General features: G+C 48.2%; 3 protein-coding genes and 1 non-coding gene across 7 annotated transcripts; 3 read left to right on the top strand and 1 right to left on the bottom strand.

Annotated features, from left to right (window-relative positions):
- The first annotated feature begins 1,773 nt into the window (after window positions 1-1,773).
- gpr37l1a (G protein-coupled receptor 37 like 1a) lies at window positions 1,774-5,984 on the top strand. Its single transcript, XM_028998644.1, has 2 exons — window positions 1,774-2,510; window positions 4,174-5,984. The coding sequence occupies exons 1-2, from the start codon at window positions 2,025-2,027 to the stop codon at window positions 5,074-5,076; spliced, it is 1,389 nt and encodes a 462-aa protein (XP_028854477.1). The 5' UTR covers window positions 1,774-2,024; the 3' UTR covers window positions 5,077-5,984.
- A 2,509-nt stretch (window positions 5,985-8,493) lies between these two features.
- Window positions 8,494-14,092, bottom strand: arl8a (ADP-ribosylation factor-like 8A). The gene is made up of 7 exons (XM_028997937.1): window positions 13,650-14,092; window positions 12,494-12,574; window positions 12,314-12,387; window positions 11,500-11,593; window positions 11,322-11,389; window positions 11,177-11,247; window positions 8,494-9,904 (listed from the first exon to the last, which is right to left on the bottom strand). Exons 1-7 carry the CDS (start codon window positions 13,770-13,772, stop codon window positions 9,855-9,857), a joined length of 561 nt encoding a protein of 186 aa, XP_028853770.1. The 5' UTR covers window positions 13,773-14,092; the 3' UTR covers window positions 8,494-9,854.
- c12h6orf89 (chromosome 12 C6orf89 homolog) lies at window positions 13,889-19,766 on the top strand. 4 transcript variants are annotated; one of them, XM_028997933.1, is made up of 11 exons: window positions 13,889-14,398; window positions 14,480-14,587; window positions 15,054-15,200; window positions 15,410-15,943; window positions 16,135-16,566; window positions 17,441-17,606; window positions 17,689-17,825; window positions 18,261-18,412; window positions 18,717-18,852; window positions 18,966-19,089; window positions 19,162-19,766. In XM_028997933.1, the coding sequence occupies exons 5-11, from the start codon at window positions 16,378-16,380 to the stop codon at window positions 19,242-19,244; spliced, it is 987 nt and encodes a 328-aa protein (XP_028853766.1). In that variant the 5' UTR covers window positions 13,889-14,398; window positions 14,480-14,587; window positions 15,054-15,200; window positions 15,410-15,943; window positions 16,135-16,377; the 3' UTR covers window positions 19,245-19,766. The 4 variants fall into 4 exon arrangements, with proteins under 4 accessions (XP_028853766.1, XP_028853769.1, XP_028853767.1 ...); XM_028997936.1 differs by lacking the exon at window positions 13,889-14,398 and having other exon boundaries at window positions 14,408-14,587; window positions 18,738-18,852; XM_028997934.1 differs by lacking the exon at window positions 13,889-14,398 and having other exon boundaries at window positions 14,411-14,587; window positions 15,054-15,179.
- Window positions 18,508-18,634, top strand: LOC114801533 (small nucleolar RNA SNORA1). The gene has a single exon (XR_003751566.1). It is a non-coding gene; the product is annotated as a small nucleolar RNA SNORA1 (small nucleolar RNA).
- Window positions 19,767-23,685: the final 3,919 nt, after the last annotated feature.

Here is a 23,685-nt window from a genome sequence, read left to right on the forward strand (position 1 = left end):
CCTAGTGGGTAACACACTTGCCTATGAACCAGAAGACCCGGGTTCAAATCCCACTTGTCCCTGAGCAAAACACAATGTCGATAAATGCTGTAAATGTAAATTTATTAGTGGGGAAGTGGTGGCCTAGCGGTTAAGGAAGCGGCCCCATATTAGGCTGCCGGTTCGAATCCCGATCCGCCAAGGTGCCACTGAGGTGCCCCCGAGGACCACACCGTACCCACACACTGCTCCCTGGGTGCCCACTGCTCACCAAGGGTGATGGTTAAAAGCAGAGGACACATTTCGTTGTGTCACCATGTGCTGTGCTGCAGTATTTCACAATGACAATCACTTCACTTTATTAGTGGGCACATCATGACGCTTATACTACGATGGTCTTCAGTCTTCAGTTCAGGGTCGTGTAGTCGTGTTGAGTGAGGGCCTCCTGACTCCAGATGGAGTTGCTGCTGAAGGAAAGGTTTCAGTAGTAGAAACCTGAGAACTCCTCCAATCCTTCCCACACTCTGTTGACATCATCATCATCATCATCATCATCTGCCCAAACAAAACCTGTTACATAATCAATACAGAGACAACACCCAGTTACATGATCACTTTACAGGGGAAACCACAATATTAACTAGCGGCTGCTGGATTTGCCAGTTTCTTTTGGTTTCTTTTATTGTTCTGATTAAATTTGATCTGGCCATTTAGAAGTTTGTGAACGTTTTGTCATTTCTAATATTAGGCTGGTAGTAAAAGAACAAAAATATGTGCAATTTGTCAGGGGTGACAGATTGGGAATCTGCGGCAGGTGAGAGTTGGGGGCGTGTTGAGTTGTGCTGTTGTTTTGTTGCGTTGATGTGTGTGTGTGTTTGTAGGTGTTTGTAGGTGTAATGTCTTTTGAGGTTTAGTTTAAAAAAAACAAACACTTTTTGAACAGATGACAAGACGACAGGAGGGAAGAGATATTTGTTGCCCCCTAGTGGACACACACACACACACACACATTTACACTTACAGCATTTATCAGATGTCCTTATCCAGAGCGACTTACAATCAGTAGTGACAGGGACAGTCCCCCCTGGAGTCACTCAGGGTTAAGTGTCCTGCTCAGGGACACAATGGTAGTAAGTGGGATTTGAACCTGGGTCTTCTGGTTCATAGGCGAGTGTGTCACCCGCTAGGCCACTACCACACACACACGGGTCCTTTCTAGATGTCAAAAAATATCTAAATTCCCGTTGAGTAGGTTGTAATCAGAGAGACGATTCAGTGATGAGATTTGACAGACGTCACCCACATCTGTCATCCTCATGTCACACGTTGGCAAAAATCAGTTCAGTGTGTGTGTATAAAAGGAGGATGACGAAGGGCCACTCCTTCCCACCTGATAACACACACCGTCCCAGAATAGCAACAGGAAATGCTTTTAGTCCCCAAAATAGCACGATGGGAGGGTTGCAGATGTACAGGCAGTTTTTTTCCGGACCTTTCAGGAATGTGCATTAGAGCACCAGGCCATCTCATTCAGAGCCTGAACGGTGACACCAAATCAAACGACAACAAGGTCAGGTCATATGCCTGCGTGTGTGTCTGTATGATGGCGAGAGTCATTACACCAGCAGGTGGCGCTATAGGCCAAGAAACCTGTTAATTTCGCGTCTAAAACCAAAAGTTTCACCGTTTAAGCATCCTTTCGCCTTTAAATCCCCTTTTATCGCCAGGATGAATCAGACACGAAAAAATGATTTCCTGCACACTGAACCGAACGAAGCGAACGGATCTGGTGTGAAGGCGGCCACACATTCCTCCGGGTTGTACGTAGGATGGCCAGAATCTGGTGATGATGGTGGTGATGATGATGATGATGATGGGTGGGACCATCCCTGAGGGACACGGGGGGCGGTCCCATCCAGAATAACGGGACCCTGCATGAAGAGGGGCCGCTCCGTACTTCTGCCACTTTGCATTCGGGAGTTTCAGATTCTGGATTTGAAATACACCAGACAGGAAAAAGTTTATTTTTTTGTGGGGTGGCTCAGATGTTCTCCTGCGCGGTTCTCCTCCTGGTCCTGGGTCTGGCGGAGGCGCAGCTCTTGCGCCCGATGGATCCTCCACCCGGGACCCCGCGGCACGGTCCGGACCAGCCGCCTCCGGCCCGGTCCGAGGACGGGAAGCCCAGACCTCAGTTCCCCCACAACCACCGGCACCCGAGACCCTACGAGCCCGGCAGCTTCTTCACGACCCCCGGCGGCGCGCCCGCGGCCCCCGACGCGCCCCACGGCCAATACGCGCTGCTGCTGCTGGCGCTGCTGCTGTTCGCCGTGGGCATCGTGGGCAACCTGGCCGTCATGTGCGTGGTCTGCCACAACTTCTACATGCAGAGCGCCTGGAACTGCGTCCTGGCCAGCCTGGCGCTCTGGGACTTCGTGCTGCTCTTCTTCTGCCTGCCCGTGGTGGTCTTCAGCGAGATCAGCCACAGGAGGGTCCTGGGGGGCCTGTCCTGCAGGATCGTGCCCTACATAGAGGTCTGTTGTTACACCGCCACAGTTCTCCATCTGAACACTTTTGCTTGCAGTTTACATCAGTTTACAGAGTCCGGAGAGACCGACACCCAGTTCTTCTAGCATCATCTCACCTTTTAATCAGGGTCATTTAGACTGCAGTTTCCGAGTTTCATTATGCCGCCTAGAACTCTTGGCAGAACCACTCAAGTTGAATGGGGGTTGATTATCGGTCCGGGCCCATGGTCGCCCCCCTCTCCCTCGGTTAAAAAAAAAAAGCCGCCTGTGTCTTTATTATGCTAATGAGCGTCTCCAATTACAGCATTAATTCAGGTCATTAGGACCTTAAAGGAGGACTGATTCAGGTCAGCAGACACGCACACACGTTTTTAGAAGGCGGCACGGGACTCGTGTAAACAGACAGACAGCCAGATGGATTTACAGGTCGAAAAACAAGACGGTGACATTATTCATATGACTCTGAAAAGTGTTTCAGACGAATCTAACACTTACACACGCACATGCACATGCACTGCACAAAAGAAAGAAAAAAATCTTCGTCTAGAACTTAACAATCCCCCAGCATGTTCCTTTGCTGACAAGTTGGGCCTTATCAGGGCTCTTAGTTTTTGTAAACTCAAAATCTATAGAAATGGAACGAGAATTGCTGGTGTCTTCCTCTTGTAGGTCGCTTTGGATAAAAGTGTCTGCCAAGTAAAGTAAAGTTTCTAGGGAAAACATGCATTGATTTTAAAGTATAAAACTCTGAAACTCTGCAGGCCGAATCATGGCAAAGGACGTTGTTTACCGCGGTGTGTGTCTTCTGGTAAATGTGGGTCAGACTCAGAGGCGAGGAAAAGGCTCCGGATGCGTCCGTGGTGTGAACTTACACCCACAGTGCAGCGTTGTGTTGTTGATGTGGGATCACAGGAGGAAATACATTCCGTCTCGCCACCGCAGGCATCAGGACGTTGCTCTTCAGGACTTCAGTGCGTGTGTGTGTGTTTCACCTATTTTCCCAGCACTGTATGTAAGCTAAAGTTTTAATGTGAAGTGATTGTCACTTGTGATACACAGCAGCACAGCGCACACAGTAAAATTTGTCCTCTGCATTTAACCCGTCACCCCCTGAGTGATCAGGATTCGAACCCGCAACCTTCTGATTATGGGGCCGCTTCCTTAACCACTAGGCCACCACAGGATTTAAAGTAACAGAATAAAACAAGGACTAGTATCTGTGTTGGTGGGGAGGGAATAACTACCCACCTCCCACCCAGCCCTTTATTGCTGACGCCCAGAAGACAAACTATAATGCTTCTTTAAAAGGGGAGGAGCCTGTGTGCATGATTGACAGCTCTTGACTGGGGCAGTGGTGGCCTAGTGGTTAAGGAAGCGGCCCCGTAATCAGAAGGTTGCCGGTTCGAATCCTGATCCACCAAGGTGCCACTGAGCAAAGCACCGTCCCCACACACTGCTCCCCGGGCGCCTGTCATGGCTGCCCACTGCTCACCAAGGGTGATGGTTAAAAGCAGAGGACACGTTTCGTGTCCAACTCATGTAACCCAGCAACTCTGAACTTGACTACAGACCGGGTGGGTGTGTTGATGACGTCACGTGACAATTCACGCTGCTGAGGTTGAAGGAGAAGCGCCACAATGTGCCTCTAATTCCACTTTTCTGTCTGTAGGTGACCTCGCTGGGCGTGACCACGTTCAGCCTCTGTGCCCTGAGCATCGACCGCTTCCACTCGGCCACCAGCGTGCGGCCCAGAACGCGCCCGGCTGAGTCCTGCCAGTCCATCCTGGCCAAGCTGGCCGTCATCTGGGTGGGTTCCATGGTCCTCGCCGCCCCCGAGGTGCTGCTGTGGCAGCTGAACCGGGAGGTGGCGCCGGGGACGGGGACCCTGGTCGACGCCTGCGTGCAGAGGCCGTCGGCGGAGCTGCCCGAGTCGCTGTTCTCGCTGGTCCTGACCTACCACAACGCGCGGATGTGGTGGAGCTTCGGCTGCTTCTTCTGCCTGCCGCTGCTCTTCACGCTGTCCTGCCAGCTGCTGACGCGCCACGTGGCCCAGGAGACGCGGCGGGCCGGCCGGCCCTCTTCCTCGTCCACCACATACTCGTCCTCCTCGTCTTGCTCTTCTTCCTCACCCAAAAAGAAGCAGCAGCAGCAGCAGCAGCGGCATCGAGAGCAGCAGATGAACCGCACCATCCTGGCGCTGGCGCTGACGTACGCCGCCTGCGTGCTGCCGGAGAACGGCTGCAGCATGGCGCTGTCCTACGCCGGCGTGGAGGTGGGCGCCGCCACGCAGGCCCTGCTGGCGCTCTCCGGCCACTTCCTGCTGTTCGCCCGGGCGGCCGCCACGCCCGTCCTGCTGCTGTGCCTGAGCCGGCCGCTGGGCCGGGCCTTCGCCGACTGCTGCTGCTGCTGCTGCGACGAGTGTCGGCCCCGCACGGCGTCCTCCTCCTGCACGTCCACCTCGTCCTCGCGCTCCACCGCCGCCACCGACGCGTCCTCCGGGAAGCCGCAGGCCGTCCACATCGACAGCCCCAAGGACGACCCCTCCGCTCTGGCCATCGGGACGCCCTGCTGAAGACACGCCCTCCAGCCGCCGCTCAGGACAACAGTGAGACAAGACGCGACGTCTGAACTGTGAGCGGTTGAGTGAAGCCACTTCCTGTCTCCCTCACCCTCCTTCCTGCTCAAGACTTTCAAAGCGCTGAGATGGAGACGGTGGACTCAGGAGCTGCATCTTACCATTCCTTTAGTAGTGGACTAATCGTTGAACGATTCATCCGCCGATTATCCGATTAATCGACTCTTCAGCCCCCTGCTTTTCATGTTTAGGGAAGAATAGTTTTTAGATGTAGGGTTTTATAATGTGAATTTAACTCCAACAAAAATAATTGCTTCGAATGACTTTTAGACGGAAAATATTAATCAACATTCCTCCTCTGGTTCTTCTAGTATGACTTTCAGGACTGGTCACATTTTTACTCGCTGTAATAATCTCTACTTCCAGCTCTCTGTCTCACCGAAAGACGAACTTTATAAACAAAGTTTAAAAGGGGGAGGAGCCTGTATGTCCATCGCCTCCCTTTCTCCTTCGCTTCCATCCGTTCTCTACACTCCTAATACCCCCTTGTGCAAAGGGCATGTCAGCAGATCTCACAAGCTCGACCATGCCCTCTACCAACACCAACATGCAGATTATCCGGGCGTTTGTTCAACCGTTCTGACAGGTGATCCAGTGAATGTGACATTGCTGAACGCACGCCAGCACCGAGACGGCCTTAACAATGACCTTGTCCCCCACCTTGCCTGCATGTAGACACGAGACGCGCTGCTGTGCCGCCATCTTTCATTAGAACAGGTGAAGTCTGTCCAGAGTGTGGTGATGCATTTCTTATATTCTTAGAATGTTTTTTTATTCTGGGCTCCTGTAACCCTGCGCTGTAGACGTGAAGTCTGGTGTGAAAAGGAGAACATGACTGATGTGGATTGGAGCACTAGGTGTAGCAGTTTACAGTTCTTGTTCTTTGTATGTACATGGAAATAATAAAAAAAAAAAAAAAAAGAACCTCTACAGTTTCTGCTCTCTGTCCATGTTTTTATTTGTCCTCCTTTAGTTTCGTACGCAGCCAGCGCTCTCGCAGCGTAGGTGTTGTTTATGTCATTTCGAATTTTCTGTCCCCACAGTGTCGTGGCATATAAACCCACTGAGCGATGGAGGAGGTGGACCTGAGACACTGGGAAAGTTCTGCACCCGCTGGCTGGAATATTTGTCCTCCCACTCTGCCGTTCTTTAGAGCCGGTGAAGCAGCGTCTCATAAGGACTCTTTTGTCCTCCCCCCACCGCTCCCGAATATCAAGGCTACACCCCCCCCAGTGTCTCCGTTGCTAAGATACTGTCACATTAAAACGTTTTCCAGGGACACCAAATCGGCCACTGCGGGGCCTGAATACAACATTTCAGCTGCTGTTGCCATGACGATTGGGCACTCACACCACAGAACTTCACCGTAACTTTGAACCTAAAGCTATTCAGGCGAGAAACTTGATAATCTGGTAATTGGGACTTCACACTGCCTTTATTAAAGCAGTTGTGCGTCATCTGAAGTCGGTCCAACCCGTCTTGCTCTGAGGTCATGATGGTTTGTGGTTGACCTGGGAACCCCAAAACTGACCTCCATCCATTGGTATGTACTGAAACGTCCTCATAAATCTCTTTAGTGTGCAGCCAACATGAGTGTGAGGAATCCAAAGGTGAGGAAGGAGGAATGATTGTCGGCCCCGCCCACGGTCTTCTCTATTCTTCAGGATGAAGGGGACAATTCTCTGGGCCCTTACAACCCTGCATTAGTATTATGGTCTGGGTTTGTCAGCAAAATGAAACAGAATCAGAAGATCTGAAGAAGAGCAGCAGGTATCTCCAGCCATGTCTAACACCAGACTTAAAGGTCACAGATGAACACCATCATCTCTTCTGAAAAGATGGCTCGGATTGTCCTGAGCCTCGGATTTGAGGATGAAGTCCAGATGAGTGAGTTTGGTGGCTGCCTGGCCGGACCGAGCCGGACCGGACGCCATGGCAGCCGCCTGTAAGTGGAGCGGACGGATGGTGGAGCGGCTCCAGCTGCCCGCTGGCCCAATCTGTTCCTGTTCCTGGAGACAGAGGCTCCTGCCGGGGTGCCATCGCTGGGCTGGAGAACAGGGTGGCATCTGGGACAGAACTGGACCAGCGGGGATGGTCACAGATTGCCCAGCGCCGCACTCTATTTCCTGTCGAGGACTTCCCGTTCCTGGGTAATAGCAGCAGAGAACTGGTGGTAGTCACGGCAACCATCAAAAACCCACCAGTTGAGTCCAGCTTTCAACGTTCTGGACGGATGCTGTAACGACCAATACGAGACAAACCCCAAAACCAACAGCAGCGGGGACCTTTTCAGCAGCAGCCAACTCATGTCTGTTTGTTCAAACGAAATGCCCGAGATCAACTCCTCCTGACAAAAGCGCCGCCCGTGGCCCCCACCGGCCCCCACCGGCCAGAACTTAAACAGACATAGCAGCAGCAGTCTGAGCATCAATCTCAGCTTTGTGCTCAGAGACGCTCAGCATCTAAATAAATATGCAGATATGGACGGGCCTTCATAATGCTGCTTTATAAACCCTCTGGTCCGACAAGGGTCTTCATCAGAATACAACCAGGGACTTTTCATGTGTTTCAAGCCCTACAAACAATCACCTCATTGTGGGTCGACACCCGTGGAAAAGTGGCATTGAGAGGAGGAGGGAGAGTCTCATCCTGGTACCCCTCTGTGTGTCCTAGTTAAAAAAAAAACAAAAAAACTCCAGTTTCTAACCATTTATGTCACGTGAACAGGGCCGTTTGGGAGAAAAGTTGATGAACTCACCTAAATAATTCAAATGTAACATGCAGTTTTACAATGTGTACAAAGTTCTGGTTCTTGGTATTTGTGTGGGGAAAAAAATCTCGATTCAGGAACAATTACATAGCAGCATATTTTGTTTTTTCCTTTTGGTCATACATTGAAAGTGAAAGTGAAGTGATTGTCACATGTGATACATAGCAGCACAGCATACGGTGCACACAGTGAAATTTGTCCTCTGCATTTATCCCATCACCCTGAGTGAGCAGTGGGCAGCCATGACATCCAGTATCGATGTACTGTTTTTTTTAGCAGAAAAAGGGAGGACACCAGTCATGTTAATACACTTATATAGTTTTCAAACTTTTACTTTTTACCTTCCTTTCAACAAGAATTCTCTGGGAAGTTTAACTGATGTGAAATAAATCTGTAACTAAATTATGAACCGGTCTTGCATGAGGATGTCAATATAAAACTATTTAAACCTAATCAGAGAAGAGAACCTAATTGAGGAGCTTGACGATGTATGGAGGAGGTAACGGCTGGTCCATTAAAGTTTAACCTCCTTCAAACTTTCCAGCGGTATTCCTGACTGGAAACAAAAGAAAAAAGGTGCAGGATTCTGAGTGGGAAATCATTTATTCTTCATCTTTAAATTATCTCAAGATAACAACAGCGACATGAACAGTTCTCACTGGAAGGACAACAGAATATAAAGAGTTCAAAGAAACGTTCCTGTTATTGTTGGGTTCTTAAAATTAGTCAATAGAGAAACACTTAGCTCAACAATATTAAAAAGTTATCTTCTTCAACAAAATATTTATAAGGGTAGCGAGGAACAGCCATGTTGTCATGAACACAGGAATTACAGACATTTATCTAGAGGAACCATACGGAACCAGCTGCTGACCTCAGCACTGGTCACCAGAGCGTTTCCGTGTCCGATCTGAGGGTTTTGCTGGGCAACAGCGCACCCTGGAGGTGAAAGTGGGCAGGAACGCTCAACCGGTCTCAGTAAATAAATGGAAAAATAAATCAAGTTTGTTGATGCTTATGCAATTGCTTCTCTCGGCCAGTAATTAGTCTTTAATGAAGGGGGAATAAATACGGTGCTCTGTCATGAACAGTCCGGTCCCGAAGCTGGACGGCCTGGATAAAACAGGTACAGAATTCACAACGCAGTACACTGGGGACTAGAGCGGTTTGGTTTAAACCTGCTATATACAAAACGCTTCCAAAAGGTGCAAACTTAAACAAATAAATTACAAAAAAAAAAAAAAAAAAAACAAATATAAAACTTTACAGAAGTGGCCGAAAGTAAATATGAAGTTCAGAATTACATGGGGCCTGAAGTTCATACAGCGCCAAGCACCATGGAAAACAGATTAATGATGATAATAATTACAACATGAAGTGGACATGCAGAACCGCCACTGAGGGACGTCCAGAGAGTACAGGTCGAAGAAAAAGGTGCGGCAATTCATAAACGATTTGTATAAATATATGGCTCTTCAGATGGACGAGGCCACAGAGTGACAGACTTTGGCCGAAAGTAACTAAACGTGATGCGAGGAGCAGTAACACAGCAACATGAGTCATGAGTCGCGTGTTTCTTCGTTAAAACCATTTCATACGGTATTAACAGGCAAATTATCATTCAAAATGATAAGAAGAATGAAAGAATGCAAATGAGAGTTAATACTGGAGAATCAGCATCGGCTTGACTGCTGATGGGTGGCACCGGATGTGTTACCGTGACAGATAAGTACAGATTACGATGAGAAAGGAAAGGAGCACGCTTGTTTGATCTCAGCCAGAGGTCCAGTCTCAATTATTTGTAGCAAAAATGCTAATAAAAAAAAAAAAAAAAACAATAATAATAAACAAACAGTGCAAATCATATTTGACACACTTCATAAGGAATGGTGGGTGGTGATGGCTGGAGACGACGTGGTTGTCCAGGAGGCGGGAACGCAGCTCCTCAGCTCCGCCGGGCTCTGGAGTGCTGGATCAGCCACTGCAGTGTGATGTCTGAGGAGCAAGCAAACGTCGTTTCAGATCATCAGCACCACAAACGGAGACCATCGTACAGACCGATGGGATTCGCATTAAACACTGAGACCAGATGAGTGTCATAAATTTCCATGTAGATGAAATTTAATGTACCTGAATCATTTTTTTATCTGAATATTAAGCTTTCTCGAGAGCTGTGGTAGGGAGGCGGTAGCCTAGTGGGTAACACACTCGCCTATGAACCAGAAGACCCAGGTTCAAATCCCACTTACTACCATCGTGTCCCTGAGCAAGACACTTAACCCTGAGTGTCTCCAGGGGGACTGTCCCTGTAGACGGTACATATTGCGGTATACAATTTGATCAGTAAATTTCACTGCAATGACCACAGCAAAGGCTTTTGCAGGAAGTTGTGTAAAGAACCGTTAAAAGGTTTTTCGTCACATCACGGGCATCCTACACGCCCACTCACACTTCCTGTCCCCTCGCAGAAGTCCAAAACCACTAGCAACCCACTCACGCTAGCGGAGGTATCGCTATTCCCTAAATCCAGTCGCGGGGAGTGTTGGTTAACGTAATGGACATTCCCCACAATTCCCCTAGTGATTAAGTGAAAGTGAAGTGATTGTGATACACAGCACATGGTGACACAACAAAACGTGTCCTCTGCACCTTCCCCACACACTGCTCCCCGGGCACCTGTCATGGCTGCCCACTGCTCACCAAGGGTGACCCATGCTTAAAAGCAGAGGACCTGTTTCACTGTGTCACCGTGTGCTGTGCTGTGTATCACAAATGACCAATGGTGACAGTAGGCAGGGTTTCGCGTATTTGACGCAACTGGATCATGTCATTTTGGTGGACAAGGAGCAGAAATCCCTGCGATATGGTTCTTATAGCGTTAATACTAATGGTTAATGAAATGGTTAGCACTCTGGACTGAATCCAGCGATCCAAGTTCAAATCTCGGTGGGACATTTACTGAATTGCATGTGTTTTGGGACAGTGGTGGCCCCGTAATCAAGAGGGTTGCCGGTTCGAATCCAAATCCGCCAAGGTACCACTGAAGTGCCGCTGAGCAAAGCACCGTCCCCACACACTGCTCCCCGGGCGCCTGTCATGGCTGCCCCCTGCTCACTCAGGGTGATGGGTTAAATACAGAGGACACGTTTCGTTGTGTCACCATGTGCTGTGCTGCACTGTATCACAACGACACTTATACTGTACAGGCCTCGGTCAGGCTTCATTCACGGATGCTGGGACACGGGCGTTTGTGGGTCAGGCGCTCACCAATGTTGTCCTTCTCCTTGCAGGAAATGGAGTAACAGCAGATTTCTCGGTCCTGGATGGCAGACAGATTCCTAAAAAAAAAGTCAGGTGATGAATGTCAGCGTCACCTGTCCACCCATGATGCTTTGACAGACAGGTCACTTACATCCTCTCGATCAGCTCCTTTTCATCCAAGGCACCTTGAAGGTCTCTTTTGTTTCCCAAAACCAGGACCTGGACGAGAAATGAAAAGTGAGAAGAAGTAGAACGTATCTCGCACGTCGACTCCGTCGGGTTAAAGGTCATTGGCAGACGTTGTGTTGCAAGGACGTTGCTCCACTCACTGGGATGCCCTGGAGCTGTGGTTTGTCTAGCAAGTTGTGCAGCTCATTCTTCGAGGCCTCGATCTTCTCAGGGTCGGCAGCGTCCACCATGTACCTGGAAATCCAGTTAGACTGTGAGAAATCCGTACGTACGAGACTTGACGCACACATGACGGTTATTAAATCAGAACATGGCTCCAGCCTGAGCTGTGGTGTGAAGATGCGCGTAACTGGGTACAGAAATCCTTTACGTTTACCAGACACCCTTGTCCAGAGCGACAGGGACAGTGCCCCCCTGGAGACACTCCGGGTTAAGTGTCTTGCTCAGGGACACGATGGTAGTAAGTGTAGTGTCTTACCCACTAGACACTACAATATACTGGTAAACGAAACAAAATGGGTGGTGGTAGCCTAGTGGGTAACACACTTGCCTACGAACCAGAAGACCCAGGTTCAAATCCCACTTACTATCATTGTGTCCCTGAGCAAGACCCTTAACCTGGAGTGTCTCCAGGGGGGGGACTGTCCCCTGTCACTACTGATTGTAAGTCGCTTTGGATAAGGACGTCTGGTAAATGCCGTAAATGTAAAACGTGAGAATCCCAGAGAGTCGATAACAATACCAATCACAATATCCCAATACTGATGGTTCCGGGATACTAATAACACTTTTCTGAAGGTAAGAGGCTGATGCTGAGTGTTTGTGGGGCCTTGAGTGGATTAGCTGGTGTGTGTGAGTGTGTGTTGGAGTAGGCTGCAGAGAACTGGTTACTGGTGTGTAGCTGGTCGGGGCTACGCATCCCCCACGTGGTTACGAATGTGCGTCGCCACTTACACTATCGCGCTGACTCCTCGGCAGTACCTCTCCCACATGCTCCGGAATCGAGGTTGGCCACCGATGTCCCAAAGCTGACGAGACAAATAAAACACACACACATAAGTGTGTAAAAAACACACACACACGCTTAACTTAAATATGCTGGCGAGAAGAGGAAGGACACTTCCTCCTCCTGACCTTGATGGTGACGTTTCCCTTGGTGATCTTCCTCATGTTGAAGCCCACCGTGGGGATCATGTCTTCGCTGAACTGTCCCGACTGTGGACACAGGGCAAACATGGCAGATTACAAAACACGCGACTGGCAATCACGCGACTCGGCACGGGCGGGGCGACCCGCTACGCCTCAACCGGTTCCATGCATCCATCACCGCCCGCGGGATTTATTTACAGATCTTCCAAATTTCTTCCGCCCTCCAGGTGAGGCTTGGCGCGTGGAGGAGGAAGCGGGTCGGGCCCCAGCTCCGGGTTCTCCTACCTGGTTCTCACCATCAATGAGAGCCAAAAACTAAACCCAGCCGGTTCCTCGCTCGCTGAGCAATTTCCTTGGGGAGTTTAATAAAGTTGTCCCGATATTGATTTCGTACGGAGCACCGTCCTGGGCATCAGAGACAACCCCCCCCCTCCCAGCGCCATTCCTTACAGGTCCAACAACTCCTCCAGCTCTCCAGCTTCATTTCCCACATTTACTAGCGGGTAACACACCTGCCTATGAACCAGAAGACCCAGGTTCGAACCCCACTGTCTCCTGTAACTACTGACTGTAAGGCGCTGTGGATAAGGGTAAATGTAAGTAGTATGCTGGTCAGAGGACCAGATGATGGGAGACACATTTACCAGACGCCTTTACCCAGAGCGCCTTACAGTCAGTAGTTACAGGGACAGTCCCCCCCCCTTGAGACACTCGGGGTTAAGTGTCCTGCTCAGGGACAGGATGGTAGTAAGTGGGATTTGAACCCGGGTCTTCTGGTTCGTAGGCGAGTGTGTTACCCCACTAGGCTACTAGAACCCGTAGTTCCGCAGCTCGGGGTCAAGCGTGGTCGCCGAGAGTCGTCGCGAGAACAAGAATCCCGATGTCCTGCTCGTCCCGCACTCGGCTGTTTCAAAGCGTCGTAAACGAAACCGGAGTGGCGGCGGACGTTAACAAAAGGCCCCGACGGTGCCGCGGTCCGGGAATGGGGTTGGGGGGGGGGGGGGGGTTTGGACCGCCGCAACGTCTCGCGGGCGCGCGCGCCGGTGGCCCCCCGCGTGAACGCGCGCGTCGGTCACGCGGCGATCACGCGCGTGGGTAAAAAAAAAAAAAAAAAAAGAAAAAAAAAAACCGGTCGCGTTACCGCAATGACGTTGACGAAGGTGGTCTTCCCCGAGTACTGCAGGCCGACCAGCGTCAGCTCCATCTCCTCCTTCCAGAAGAGCGCCTTGAACCAGTCCAGCAGCTTGTTGAACAGCGCGATCATTCTGCGGCCGTCCGGGGGGAGGGCGGGTCGCGGAGAAAATGTCGGGCGGGCGGGCGGGCGGCGGGGCGGAGGGCTGCGGCGCGTTTTTCCTTTCGGCTCCCGTCGAGCGGCGCGGACACGACAGACCGACTGGGGTCACCGGCGGACGGACATGAAACGACACGAGGGGAAAAAAAAAAGAGGCCAAAGAGGCGTTCGGCCCGTGCAGCCCCTGCGCTCCTGTTTCACTGTGACGTGCCCTTCCTCATTGGGTGGGGTTTCACATCCACACACACACACATACACACACGGCCGAGTCCAAACAATACCGAGCACCGGGAGCGTCGGAAACAAGAGGGAACACCTCGGCGCCGCGACCGCGTCTGGTTGCGGCGGCGCGCCCCCTGCCGGACGCGCCGGGAGCTGCAGCGCGGTGGTTGGCGTTCTGAACCGCGCATGGCTCACCGGCCGAGGAACCGAGGCTCTGGGAGGCCGTGGAGCGCGGGTTCTAGGCTCTCAAAAAAAGGCAGTGGTTGCCTAGCGGTTAAGGAAGAGACCCCCGATCCACCGAGGTGCCACTGAGCAAGGCACCGTCCCCACACACTGCTCCCCGGGCGCCTGTCATGGCTGCCCACTGCTCACCAAGGGTGATGGTTAAAAGCAGAGGACACGTTTTGTTGTGCTGCAATGTTTCACAATGACAATCACTTCACTTTCACTTGTTCTAGTTTCTTCCATTCCAGAGGGCTTCCTGAAGTCTGAATGACTGGTCGGAGAAGCAGGTTTTGGAACCCTGTGGGTCGTCCTTCTCCCTGGCTGCATAACCAGAGTTCTCGGTGGGTATCAGCTTCCTATTGCACTGCTCAGGGAACTTTTCTTTGCCTCTGCCACCTTTGGCTTGCTCTTTAGGGGATGCTCTGTGCCAATTAACCTTAATCTACTACTATATTCATATCGGGTTTTGTCCTTCAAAAACATATTTGCTCCTCTCCAACAGGGCCAGGAGTGCATTATCGAAATAATGCACAATTCGCCAAATAATCCACAAGCACAGCACACAATGCACATAACAAAATGTGTTCTTTGCATTTAACCCACCACCCTTATTGATGTGGCTTTAAAGGGGAGCAGTGTGTGGGGTTGTTGCCTTGCTTAAGGGGACCTCAGTGGTAACGTAGCAGTTACTTAGCAACCAAGTACTCTTTCTTACCCGCTAGACCACCACTGCTCCTTTAAGGTCACAAAGAAGAATTGCAAAACAAATGAGTTCATTTAAACTTATTTATGGACTTTGTCTTACAGATTAGAAAAGTTTATCCTGGCAACGCCAATGAACTGTGCACTTCCAGCATCACTGACATCTTCAGAGGTGCATCGGAACCTCAGGGCCCTTTTCCTGTCTGTCCAGACTTCATGCACCAAACTGATGTCAGCTTCCACCATCTACATGTACTTTTATCCAAAATGCATTCACGTTACCATCAATGAAGTAATTTACCATCAATGAACTAAATTTTTGTCGAGAAAAGGCTATAACGTATGTAGGACAGAAAATTGTTTTGCTTACAAAAAGCGTTTTTTGTTGTTGACTGAATGCATTTTGTGGACGAACTTACATTTTGTCAACAAAACGATTTTCTGTCCTTCATCCCGTACAGATGCACACAGTCTTCTGGCCACAAAATGGCAGGTGCCAGTGTCAATTCAGTGCACAGTAAGTAAATCATGTTTTTTCATGTCTGTGAACAAAATGCTTTTGGGGGTTTATCTTTCTCTGGGCAAGAGTAAAATGTATTTTGTGTCACACTTGCATCATAACTTGCAAGTTGTCTGTGGAGGTGAAGTGTACTGTTTGGACTGTGTATGTACAGAAATGTAAATGATGTTTCAGTAAGCAAAATACAAAAATGATTGTACACAGACGAATGAAATTAATGCTGACAGTATTGTGCACAAAATACTTTATTTTAGATTTTATTCCCGCATCACACAAAAAAACTCCAGCAGTCGCGGGACGAGACGTCATCGTGTCACGTGCGCTCCGAATTCCCGTCTCTCGCGAGATCTGGCGCCGCCGCCTGAACTGATTTTAGTTTCGCTGCCGTGACTCGCGGTGTCCCCGACTAACTTTGACACCTTCGGGCCCAGCACAGACCCCCAAAACTCCCTCGAGACGATTCCGGATCCGAACTGTGAGTATAATTTGGCAAAGAGAGCGACTCTCCTTCGAAAGTTTGCCCGCTTGTTAGCACGGTAGCGGTATCAGCAGGTAATGCTAACCGGCTAGTTTGCTTAGTCGCTCGTTTCCCCCTTTTAGATAATAAACCAGATTTTTGGCTATTGTCTTGTCGTGAAATTCCGTTTCATTTCTTTATCTTCGCAGAATCTTACAATGGCGGGGATAGAAGTCGTCACCTGACATGCCAGTAAAATCGGATTCTCCCTCGGTTTCGTCTTCAGCGACATGACAGCGTTAAAATCCGAATTCGATCAACAACTTACTGTCGTTATGGCGGCACGGCGCCTGTTTCCCAAAAGGAACAAATAACGTCTCTGTCGTCGTAGTTATTTTTGTTGGACTATGTAGGACGGGGGAACTCGACCCGATTCTCGACCCGGGGGCAGCATGGGCGCGACGCTGAGCGAGCCGTGCATCTACGACAAGCTGTCGGAGAGCATCGACATCCTGCGCCAGTCCGGCTACAGGTACGGCATGTCGGAGCGGGAGATCGAGAAGTTCATCAGGCAAGTCCTGGAGACGAACGAGCCGCGCCGGGAGCCGCCGCAGCTGCCCGTCCCGCTGGCCACCGTCAAGGTGCGCGGCTTCTTCCGCTTCGGTCCAGCCCCACATCCGGGCCTCTCTGTGCTGCATTTGACACTTCTGGTTCTCATGCATGTGTGGAAATATTATCATTGTATTTTTTTTATTGTTATTATTATTATTTTATTTTTAAGCTACTAAGGTTGGGCATTCTCATTCTCACAGGCACAGGTCCTTTGGACTAATTGTTTAGACTGGAAGGTTGAGTTCTATGTTGTTTACAGTAAACTGGGGTGTGTGCAAGTGTTGAGTAGGTCCCATATTTGTCACCGAAATGGGCAGCTGTGGCATCTGCCGCCAAGATGTTAGCAATTTACATTTACAGCATTTACCAGACGCCCTTATCACGAGCGACTTACAATCAGTAGTTACAGGGACAGCCCCCAACCTGTCACTCAGCGTTAAGTGCCAGTAAAAAAAAACAATGATAATATTGGGACACGATGGTAGTAAGTGACACTTCTGACACTCAGGTGTCCATGGAAAATGCTTTTGATGGTGAACCAGCCTGAGCTAAACAGACCGGTATGTAATCATGACCAGGATTAAGATCTGTATCGGAAGGTTGCCGTTAGGAATCCCAAGGTGTTACTGCTCTCCGGGTGCCTTTCATGGCTGCCCACTGCTCACCAAGGGTGATTGTTAAATACAGAGGACACATTTCATTGTGTCACCGTGTGCTGTGCATCACAATGACAATCACTTCACGTTTACTTCATATTCAGTATAGTGTAATTCTAAACCCAGTGTTGTTTCCAAAATGCATTGATTTGTGGACAACTTTTGTGTTTTATCATATTGCTGCATTCTCTCAGATCGTGCTAATTTGTTTAGAAAATGCATTTAAGCGTTTTCCCCCCTTCTCCAGTTTATCCTAGCAATTGGCTTTTTGCTGCTGGCTGTTCTGGCCTTCGTGTATCCGCCGAACCAGCCAGGGATGGGCTGGGTGAACTCCGGCAGCCACAACTGGTCGCACTTCCTGAGCCATGTGAGATTGCTGTCGCTGCCCATAGCCCAGAAATACAACCTGCAAGGTCAGAGGATTTAATCAAGGTTAGACAGACAAAAATCTGTCTTTGTGAACGCTGCTCATTCCATATTTTGTTTTAATTGCAGGTTATCAGGAGTGGCCTAGTGCTAGAGACCTTGCAAATTGCTCAGTATGTGCCGAGGTCTCCTTTGTGATGGAAGCCCCAAAGTCCCTGAGGCATTTTAGTGACCTGCAGAGGGGGGCGCAGCCAGTCCTGGTGAAGGTTTGTCCTTCCGGATCTACTCCACATTGCCTTGCCCATTAAGATACGGTGGTGAAACCAACCGCACTTATCTGCTAACCTGCCCATTTTTACATATTTTTTTTTTATATATGACAAAGTGGTTTAGTCTTGAGTTTTTCCTTCTCCATTGAATCCAATCTAAATTCTGGAGCAGCCATAAAACAAGGTGGAGTGTAACAATACTTTTAGCAGTGCTTAGAAAGCACTTTTTTTTTTTTGTGTTCTCTGGGCTATATGGTGTCGGCAGGAGGCATCCAGAGTGGTTCAGAACAAGAAGAGCCTTCTCATGGGCTCTTTCAGGCTTTCCTGTGTGTGTATTGGTTGTACATGTTCCATGTCACTATTTCCCCCCGTGCTTTTCTTTGGTGTCTTGGTTGCTGCAGGTTATTTGGAATAATGCTTGTTTGTCTGTAGGGTGCAGAGTGTCTCCTTCTTCAGAGGCAGCATCTGGAGCAGCTTTACTCCGCCCACTTTAGCTCAGTCCGACTCCAGCACGAATGGCCGACTGGCCGATTGGCCAGGAAGGATGGATTTCCTCAGGGACCTGCCAACTTCACCCTGCACTGGTAACGGTGTGCTCCTTTCAAAGTGCTTTGAATGAACTTCTGATTTAAAAATCATTATAATTAGTCATTGGTGAGAAGATTAAAGATGGCCGCCATGCCTTGTTTTTAGTGAATTTTACCCATTTTCATGGGTGAAATGAGTGTCGCATGGCTACAGAAACTCAGGTTTGCTTTCATCACTACGTGACCGTTGTAGTGGTGACAATGAGGCCTGGAACATTCACAGTTGCCTGTTGCATTTTAATTCTCATTACTGGAGATATTTTTAAGCTCAGGATGCTTTATGTATTTTAAAAATCCTCAGGAAATTTGATTCTGGTACCAGGGAGGAGGTCTTGGCCTGGCTATTTCCCCGAATTGAACGCTGCCCCCTGCTGGCCACCACAGGGTCCATGCTGAGACGATGTCAGGTGACCCACACTAGCCGCTCCCAGAGCAGAGTGAGTGTCTCAGATTGACTTATTGGATGGAAAGGTGCTCTCTGCATCTGGGATTCTTGGGGTGAGGTGTGGTTAGTGCATGTTGAGGACCTCAAAACCCTGTGGTGTTCCAGGGTGTTCCCATGCAGGACTGGCTGCTGGTAGCTGAAGGTCAGCCCACGGTCTGGGTTCTTCCTGTTCGACACTGTCGAGACCAGTGTCACCCCTTCAACCTGTGGCTCGGCGCCGGAGATCTGGGTGAGTTTTGGAGGTTGGTGGATTTCATTACCTTAGCTGAAGCACTATATGATTTTCCATTTCTTGCCACAGTGTACGCCGACTCTCAGTACTGGCAGATCGAGATGTTTCCCGGGAAAGGACAGAACATTTTCTGTGATGGCACTACTTTCTAAGAGGACTGCACAGACCCTTCGCTAAGATGTCTCAGCAGGTGGTGGAGATCGTATGCTGAACCTAAGCGCACAGACCTTCTGATGGGCCACAGAAGGTGGAACACTGGACAGTCTCTGAAATTTCTTAATGAACTTCAGGCCAACTGATGGACAGCTGATCCTGGCCTGGAATGACCAGTGGAAGTCAAATCAGGAAACTGCCTGTAGGAAAAGGAAAGAAAAATCTGATGACTTGAATCATTGTCAAATGAACTGTAATGTGCAGTTGTGTTGTGAAATGGTGGAGATGTGATGTTATCCGCTTGATTTACTGGTCATTTAAACAGCTTTGATTGTGATTCTAGTTTAATTTTGGTGTGAAATGTAAAAGGCAGTCAAGTGTTTCATTCATTAGTAATTTCTTGTTTTTATGTTGAGGTCCATGACCCTGATTCTATAGTTTATTTTCTGGCCTTTTATAAATCATTTCTACTTCTGATCAGATTGCCAGTGAAAGCACTTTAAAGAGCTGCTGTATTCATACCGGCTTTGTCTTTATTTTTGTTTCTCCTTAATCTTGTGGTCAGAATAGAAATGTGCAATCTGGCAAAACACAGAGAGCAACAGAGCATTTTAATTCAATGTCTGTAAATTTAACACAACTGCAAAACATGACTAATATACAGAGGATAATTAGTAGAAGTAGTCTGGAAATGGGCTTACAAATCATTTAATGAATATGACCAAGTCCTTACTAAAAAGAAACATTAAAATATGGGATTAATATTGGCACAAAGTTCCAATAGCAATAATTTACCAGGAAAATTTGTATAGTAAAAAGACTTTCTCGCATGTATGATGGAATGAGTCCTGTTCCACAATGTTCTATAGTATTAAGTCCAGTATTAATGCATTCGTTTACCCAGTCTAGATTTGTATCTTACACCATTTCTTGAATACAATAAACCACAGCCTTCACTTGTCCAGTTTTAAAATGACCAAAACGTCTACGACGATAGGATACATACGAGGTGAATGTGCTATAAATGTGCAAATCGTATACTGAAGAGCACTGAAGTGCATTTATTAGTATGTATGGTATACGTGTATGACGAGTATGTATTATGTAGAGTGAGTGTTGGCCTGACCGGTAAGGAAGCAGACTTGTAAACAAAGTGGTTTTGAACCGCCAACCCCTGCCATTGAGCTCCCGATCAAGGTTCCGTCCCCACATACTGCTCCACAAGCGCCTTTCGTGGCTGCCCACTGCCCACAAAAATGCATAATGTACTAAGTGCATATTGTATATGGTGTTGTGGTAGTGGCCTAGTGGGTAACACACTGGCCCATGACCCAGAGGAATTGGTCAATTTCATGTTTATAATTAGTATAAAGTGTCTGTATGTGATGAGAGGGTGATGTGTACGATGAGCATAGTCATGTTGTTTTGAGAATGACACAAAATACTGATTTTAAGGTTCCTTAATCATAAGATTGCCGGTTCGAATCTCTGAGGTGCCACTGAGCAAAGCGCTGTCCCCACACACTGCTCCCCGGGCGCCTGTCATGGCTGCCCATTGCTCACCAAGGGTGATGGTTAAAAGCAGAGGACACGTGCGGTGCTGCAGTGTATCACAATCACTTCATTTTCACTTATGAAGTGTTGTGAAGATGCCCAAGAAGATGCTTCAGGATGCCCAAGAAAGTCCAGAAAGCGACAGGACTGTCTCCTAAAGACAATTCAGCTGCGGGATCGGGGTGCCACCAGTGCAGAGCTTGCTCAGGAGTGGCAGCAGGCGGGTGTGAGAGCATCTGCACCCACAGTGAGGCGAAGACTTTTGGAGGATGACCTGGTGTCAAGAAGGACAGCAAAGAAGCCACTTCTCTCCAAGAAAAACATCAAGGACAGACTGATATGCTGCTAAATGTGCAGGGATTGGACTGCTGAGGACTGCTGGTCATTTTCTCCGATGAAGCCACTTTTCAATAATGCACTGGTGGTTCAGTGGTAAAATTCTTGATGTTGAAGTACCTTTGGCAGCAATTACAGCCTCAAATGCCTTTGACTATGATGCCACAAGCTCGGCACACCTATCCTTGGCCAGTTTGGCCCATTTCTTTTGAGGCAGCACCTCTCAAGCTCAGGTTGGATGGGAAGCTTCAGTGAAGCCATTTTAAGATCTCGCCACAGATGTTCAATTCAAGTCTGAGCTCTGGCTGGGCCACTCAAGGACATTCAATTGTCCTGAAGCCACACCTTTGGCTCTGTACTTAGGGTTGTTGTCCTGCTAAAAGATAAACCGTCACCCCAGTCTGAGTTCAAGAGCGCTCTGGTGTAGGGTTTCATCCAGGATGTCTACGTACATTGCTGCAGTCATCTTTCCCTCCATCCTGATTAGTCTCCCAGTTCCTGCAGCTGAGAAACATCCCCACAGCATTGTGTTGCCACCACCATGCTTCACTGTAGGGATGATATTGGCCTGGTGAATTTGACCTCTCTCCTGGTCTGAAAGTCCTGTTATGATGAGTATATATTGTGTATGTGTAAGGTATGTGTTGAGTATGTTTTGGCTATGATGAGTGAAAGTGAAGTGGTTGTGATACACTGCAGCACAGCACATGGTGACACAACAACATGTGTCCTCTGCTTTTAACCATCACCCTTGGTGAGCAGCCATGAGAGGCACCCGGGGAGCAGTGTGTGGGGACAGTACTTTGGCCTGGTGTCAAGAAGGACAGCAAAGAAGCCACTTCTCTCCAAGAAAAACATCAAGGACAGACTGATATGCTGCTAAATGTGCAGGGATTGGACTGCTGAGGACTGATGGTCATTTTCTCTGATGAACTACCCTAGCGGCTCGGGATTCAAAACTGAATTCCAATTATGGGTCTGCTTCCTTACCCACATTGTGTATGTGTAAGGTATGTTGAGCATGTTTTGAGTATGAGTATGCATCATGTGTGTGTGTGTTGAGCATGTTTTGACTATGATGAGCATACATCATGTATGAGTAAAGTGTGTGTTGAGCATGTTGTGAGTATGATGAGTATGTATAGTGTGTGAGTAAGGTGTGTATTGAGCATGTTGTGAGCATGATGAGCATGTGTAGTGTATGAGTAAGGTGTGTGTTGAGCATGTTGTGAGTATGTATAGTGTATGAGTAAGGTGTGTATTGAGCATGTTGTGAGCATGTATAGTGTATGAGTAAGGTGTGTATTGAGCATGTTGTGAGCATGATGAGTATGTATAGTGTATGAGTAAGGTGTGTATTGAGCATGTTGTGAGTGTGTTGAGCATGTTGTGAGTATGTATAGTGTATGAGTAAGGTGTGTGTTGAGCATGTTGTGAGTATGTATAGTGTATGAGTAAGGTGTGTATTGAGCATGTTGTGAGTATGTATAGTGTATGAGTAAGGTGTGTGTTGAGCATGTTGTGAGTATGTATAGTGTATGAGTAAGGTGTGTATTGAGCATGTTGTGAGTATGTATAGTGTATGAGTAAGGTGTGTGTTGAGCATGTTGTGAGTATGTATAGTGTATGAGTAAGGTGTGTACTGAGCATGTTGTGAGCATGATGAGTATGTATAGTGTATGAGTAAGGTGTGTGTTGAGCATGTTGTGAGTATGTATAGTGTATGAGTAAGGTGTGTGTTGAGCATGTTGTGAGTATGTATAGTGTATGAGTAAGGTGTGTATTGAGCATGTTGTGAGCATGATGAGTATGTATAGTGTATGAGTAAGGTGTGTTGAGCATGTTGTGAGTATGTATAGTGTATGAGTAAGGTGTGTGTTGAGCATGTTGTGAGTATGTACAGTGTATGAGTAAGGTGTGTGTTGAGCATGTTGTGAGTATGTACAGTGTATGAGTAAGGTGTGTGTTGAGCATGTTGTGAGTATGTACAGTGTATGAGTAAGGTGTGTGTTGAGCATGTTGTGAGTATGTACAGTGTATGAGTAAGGTGTGTGTTGAGCATGTTGTGAGTATGTACAGTGTATGAGTAAGGTGTGTGTTGAGCATGTTGTGAGTATGTACAGTGTATGAGTAAGGTGTGTGTTGAGCATGTTGTGAGTATGTAGAGTGTATGAGTAAGGTGTGTGTTGAGCATGTTGTGAGTATGTACAGTGTATGAGTAAGGTGTGTGTTGAGCATGTTGTGAGTATGTATAGTGTATGAGTAAGGTGTGTGTTGAGCATGATGAGTATGTATAGTGTATGAGTAAGGTGTGTGTTGAGCATGTTGTGAGTATGTATAGTGTATGAGTAAGGTGTGTGTTGAGCATGTTGTGAGTATGTATAGTGTATGAGTAAGGTGTATGTTGAGCATGTTGTGAGTATGTATAGTGTATGAGTAAGGTGTGTGTTGAGCATGTTGTGAGTATGTACAGTGTATGAGTAAGGTGTGTGTTGAGCATGTTGTGAGTATGTATAGTGTATGAGTAAGGTATGCGTTATGCAGGTTCCC

Source organism: Denticeps clupeoides, chromosome 12, assembly GCF_900700375.1.
Source record: "Denticeps clupeoides chromosome 12, fDenClu1.1, whole genome shotgun sequence".
In the NCBI taxonomy this organism is placed as follows: Eukaryota; Metazoa; Chordata; class Actinopteri; order Clupeiformes; family Denticipitidae; genus Denticeps; species Denticeps clupeoides.

Excerpts from the sequence above, each read along its gene's own strand:
- gpr37l1a (XM_028998644.1), top strand. The coding sequence starts at position 2,025 with ATGTTCTCCTGCGCGGTTCTCCTCCTGGTCCTGGGTCTGGCGGAGGCG. Across the intron at positions 2,511-4,173 it reads GGATCGTGCCCTACATAGAG|GTGACCTCGCTGGGCGTGAC; the intron begins GTCTGTTGTTAC and ends TTCTGTCTGTAG.
- arl8a (XM_028997937.1), bottom strand. The coding sequence starts at position 13,772 with ATGATCGCGCTGTTCAACAAGCTGCTGGACTGGTTCAAGGCGCTCTTC. Across the intron at positions 12,575-13,649 it reads CCTTCGTCAACGTCATTGCG|TCGGGACAGTTCAGCGAAGA; the intron begins GTAACGCGACCG and ends CTGTGTCCACAG. Across the intron at positions 11,248-11,321 it reads AAGGAGCTGATCGAGAGGAT|GAATCTGTCTGCCATCCAGG; the intron begins GTAAGTGACCTG and ends CTTTTTTTTTAG.
- c12h6orf89 (XM_028997933.1), top strand. The coding sequence starts at position 16,378 with ATGGGCGCGACGCTGAGCGAGCCGTGCATCTACGACAAGCTGTCGGAG. Across the intron at positions 17,607-17,688 it reads CCAGAAATACAACCTGCAAG|GTTATCAGGAGTGGCCTAGT; the intron begins GTCAGAGGATTT and ends TTTTAATTGCAG. Across the intron at positions 17,826-18,260 it reads CGCAGCCAGTCCTGGTGAAG|GGTGCAGAGTGTCTCCTTCT; the intron begins GTTTGTCCTTCC and ends GTTTGTCTGTAG.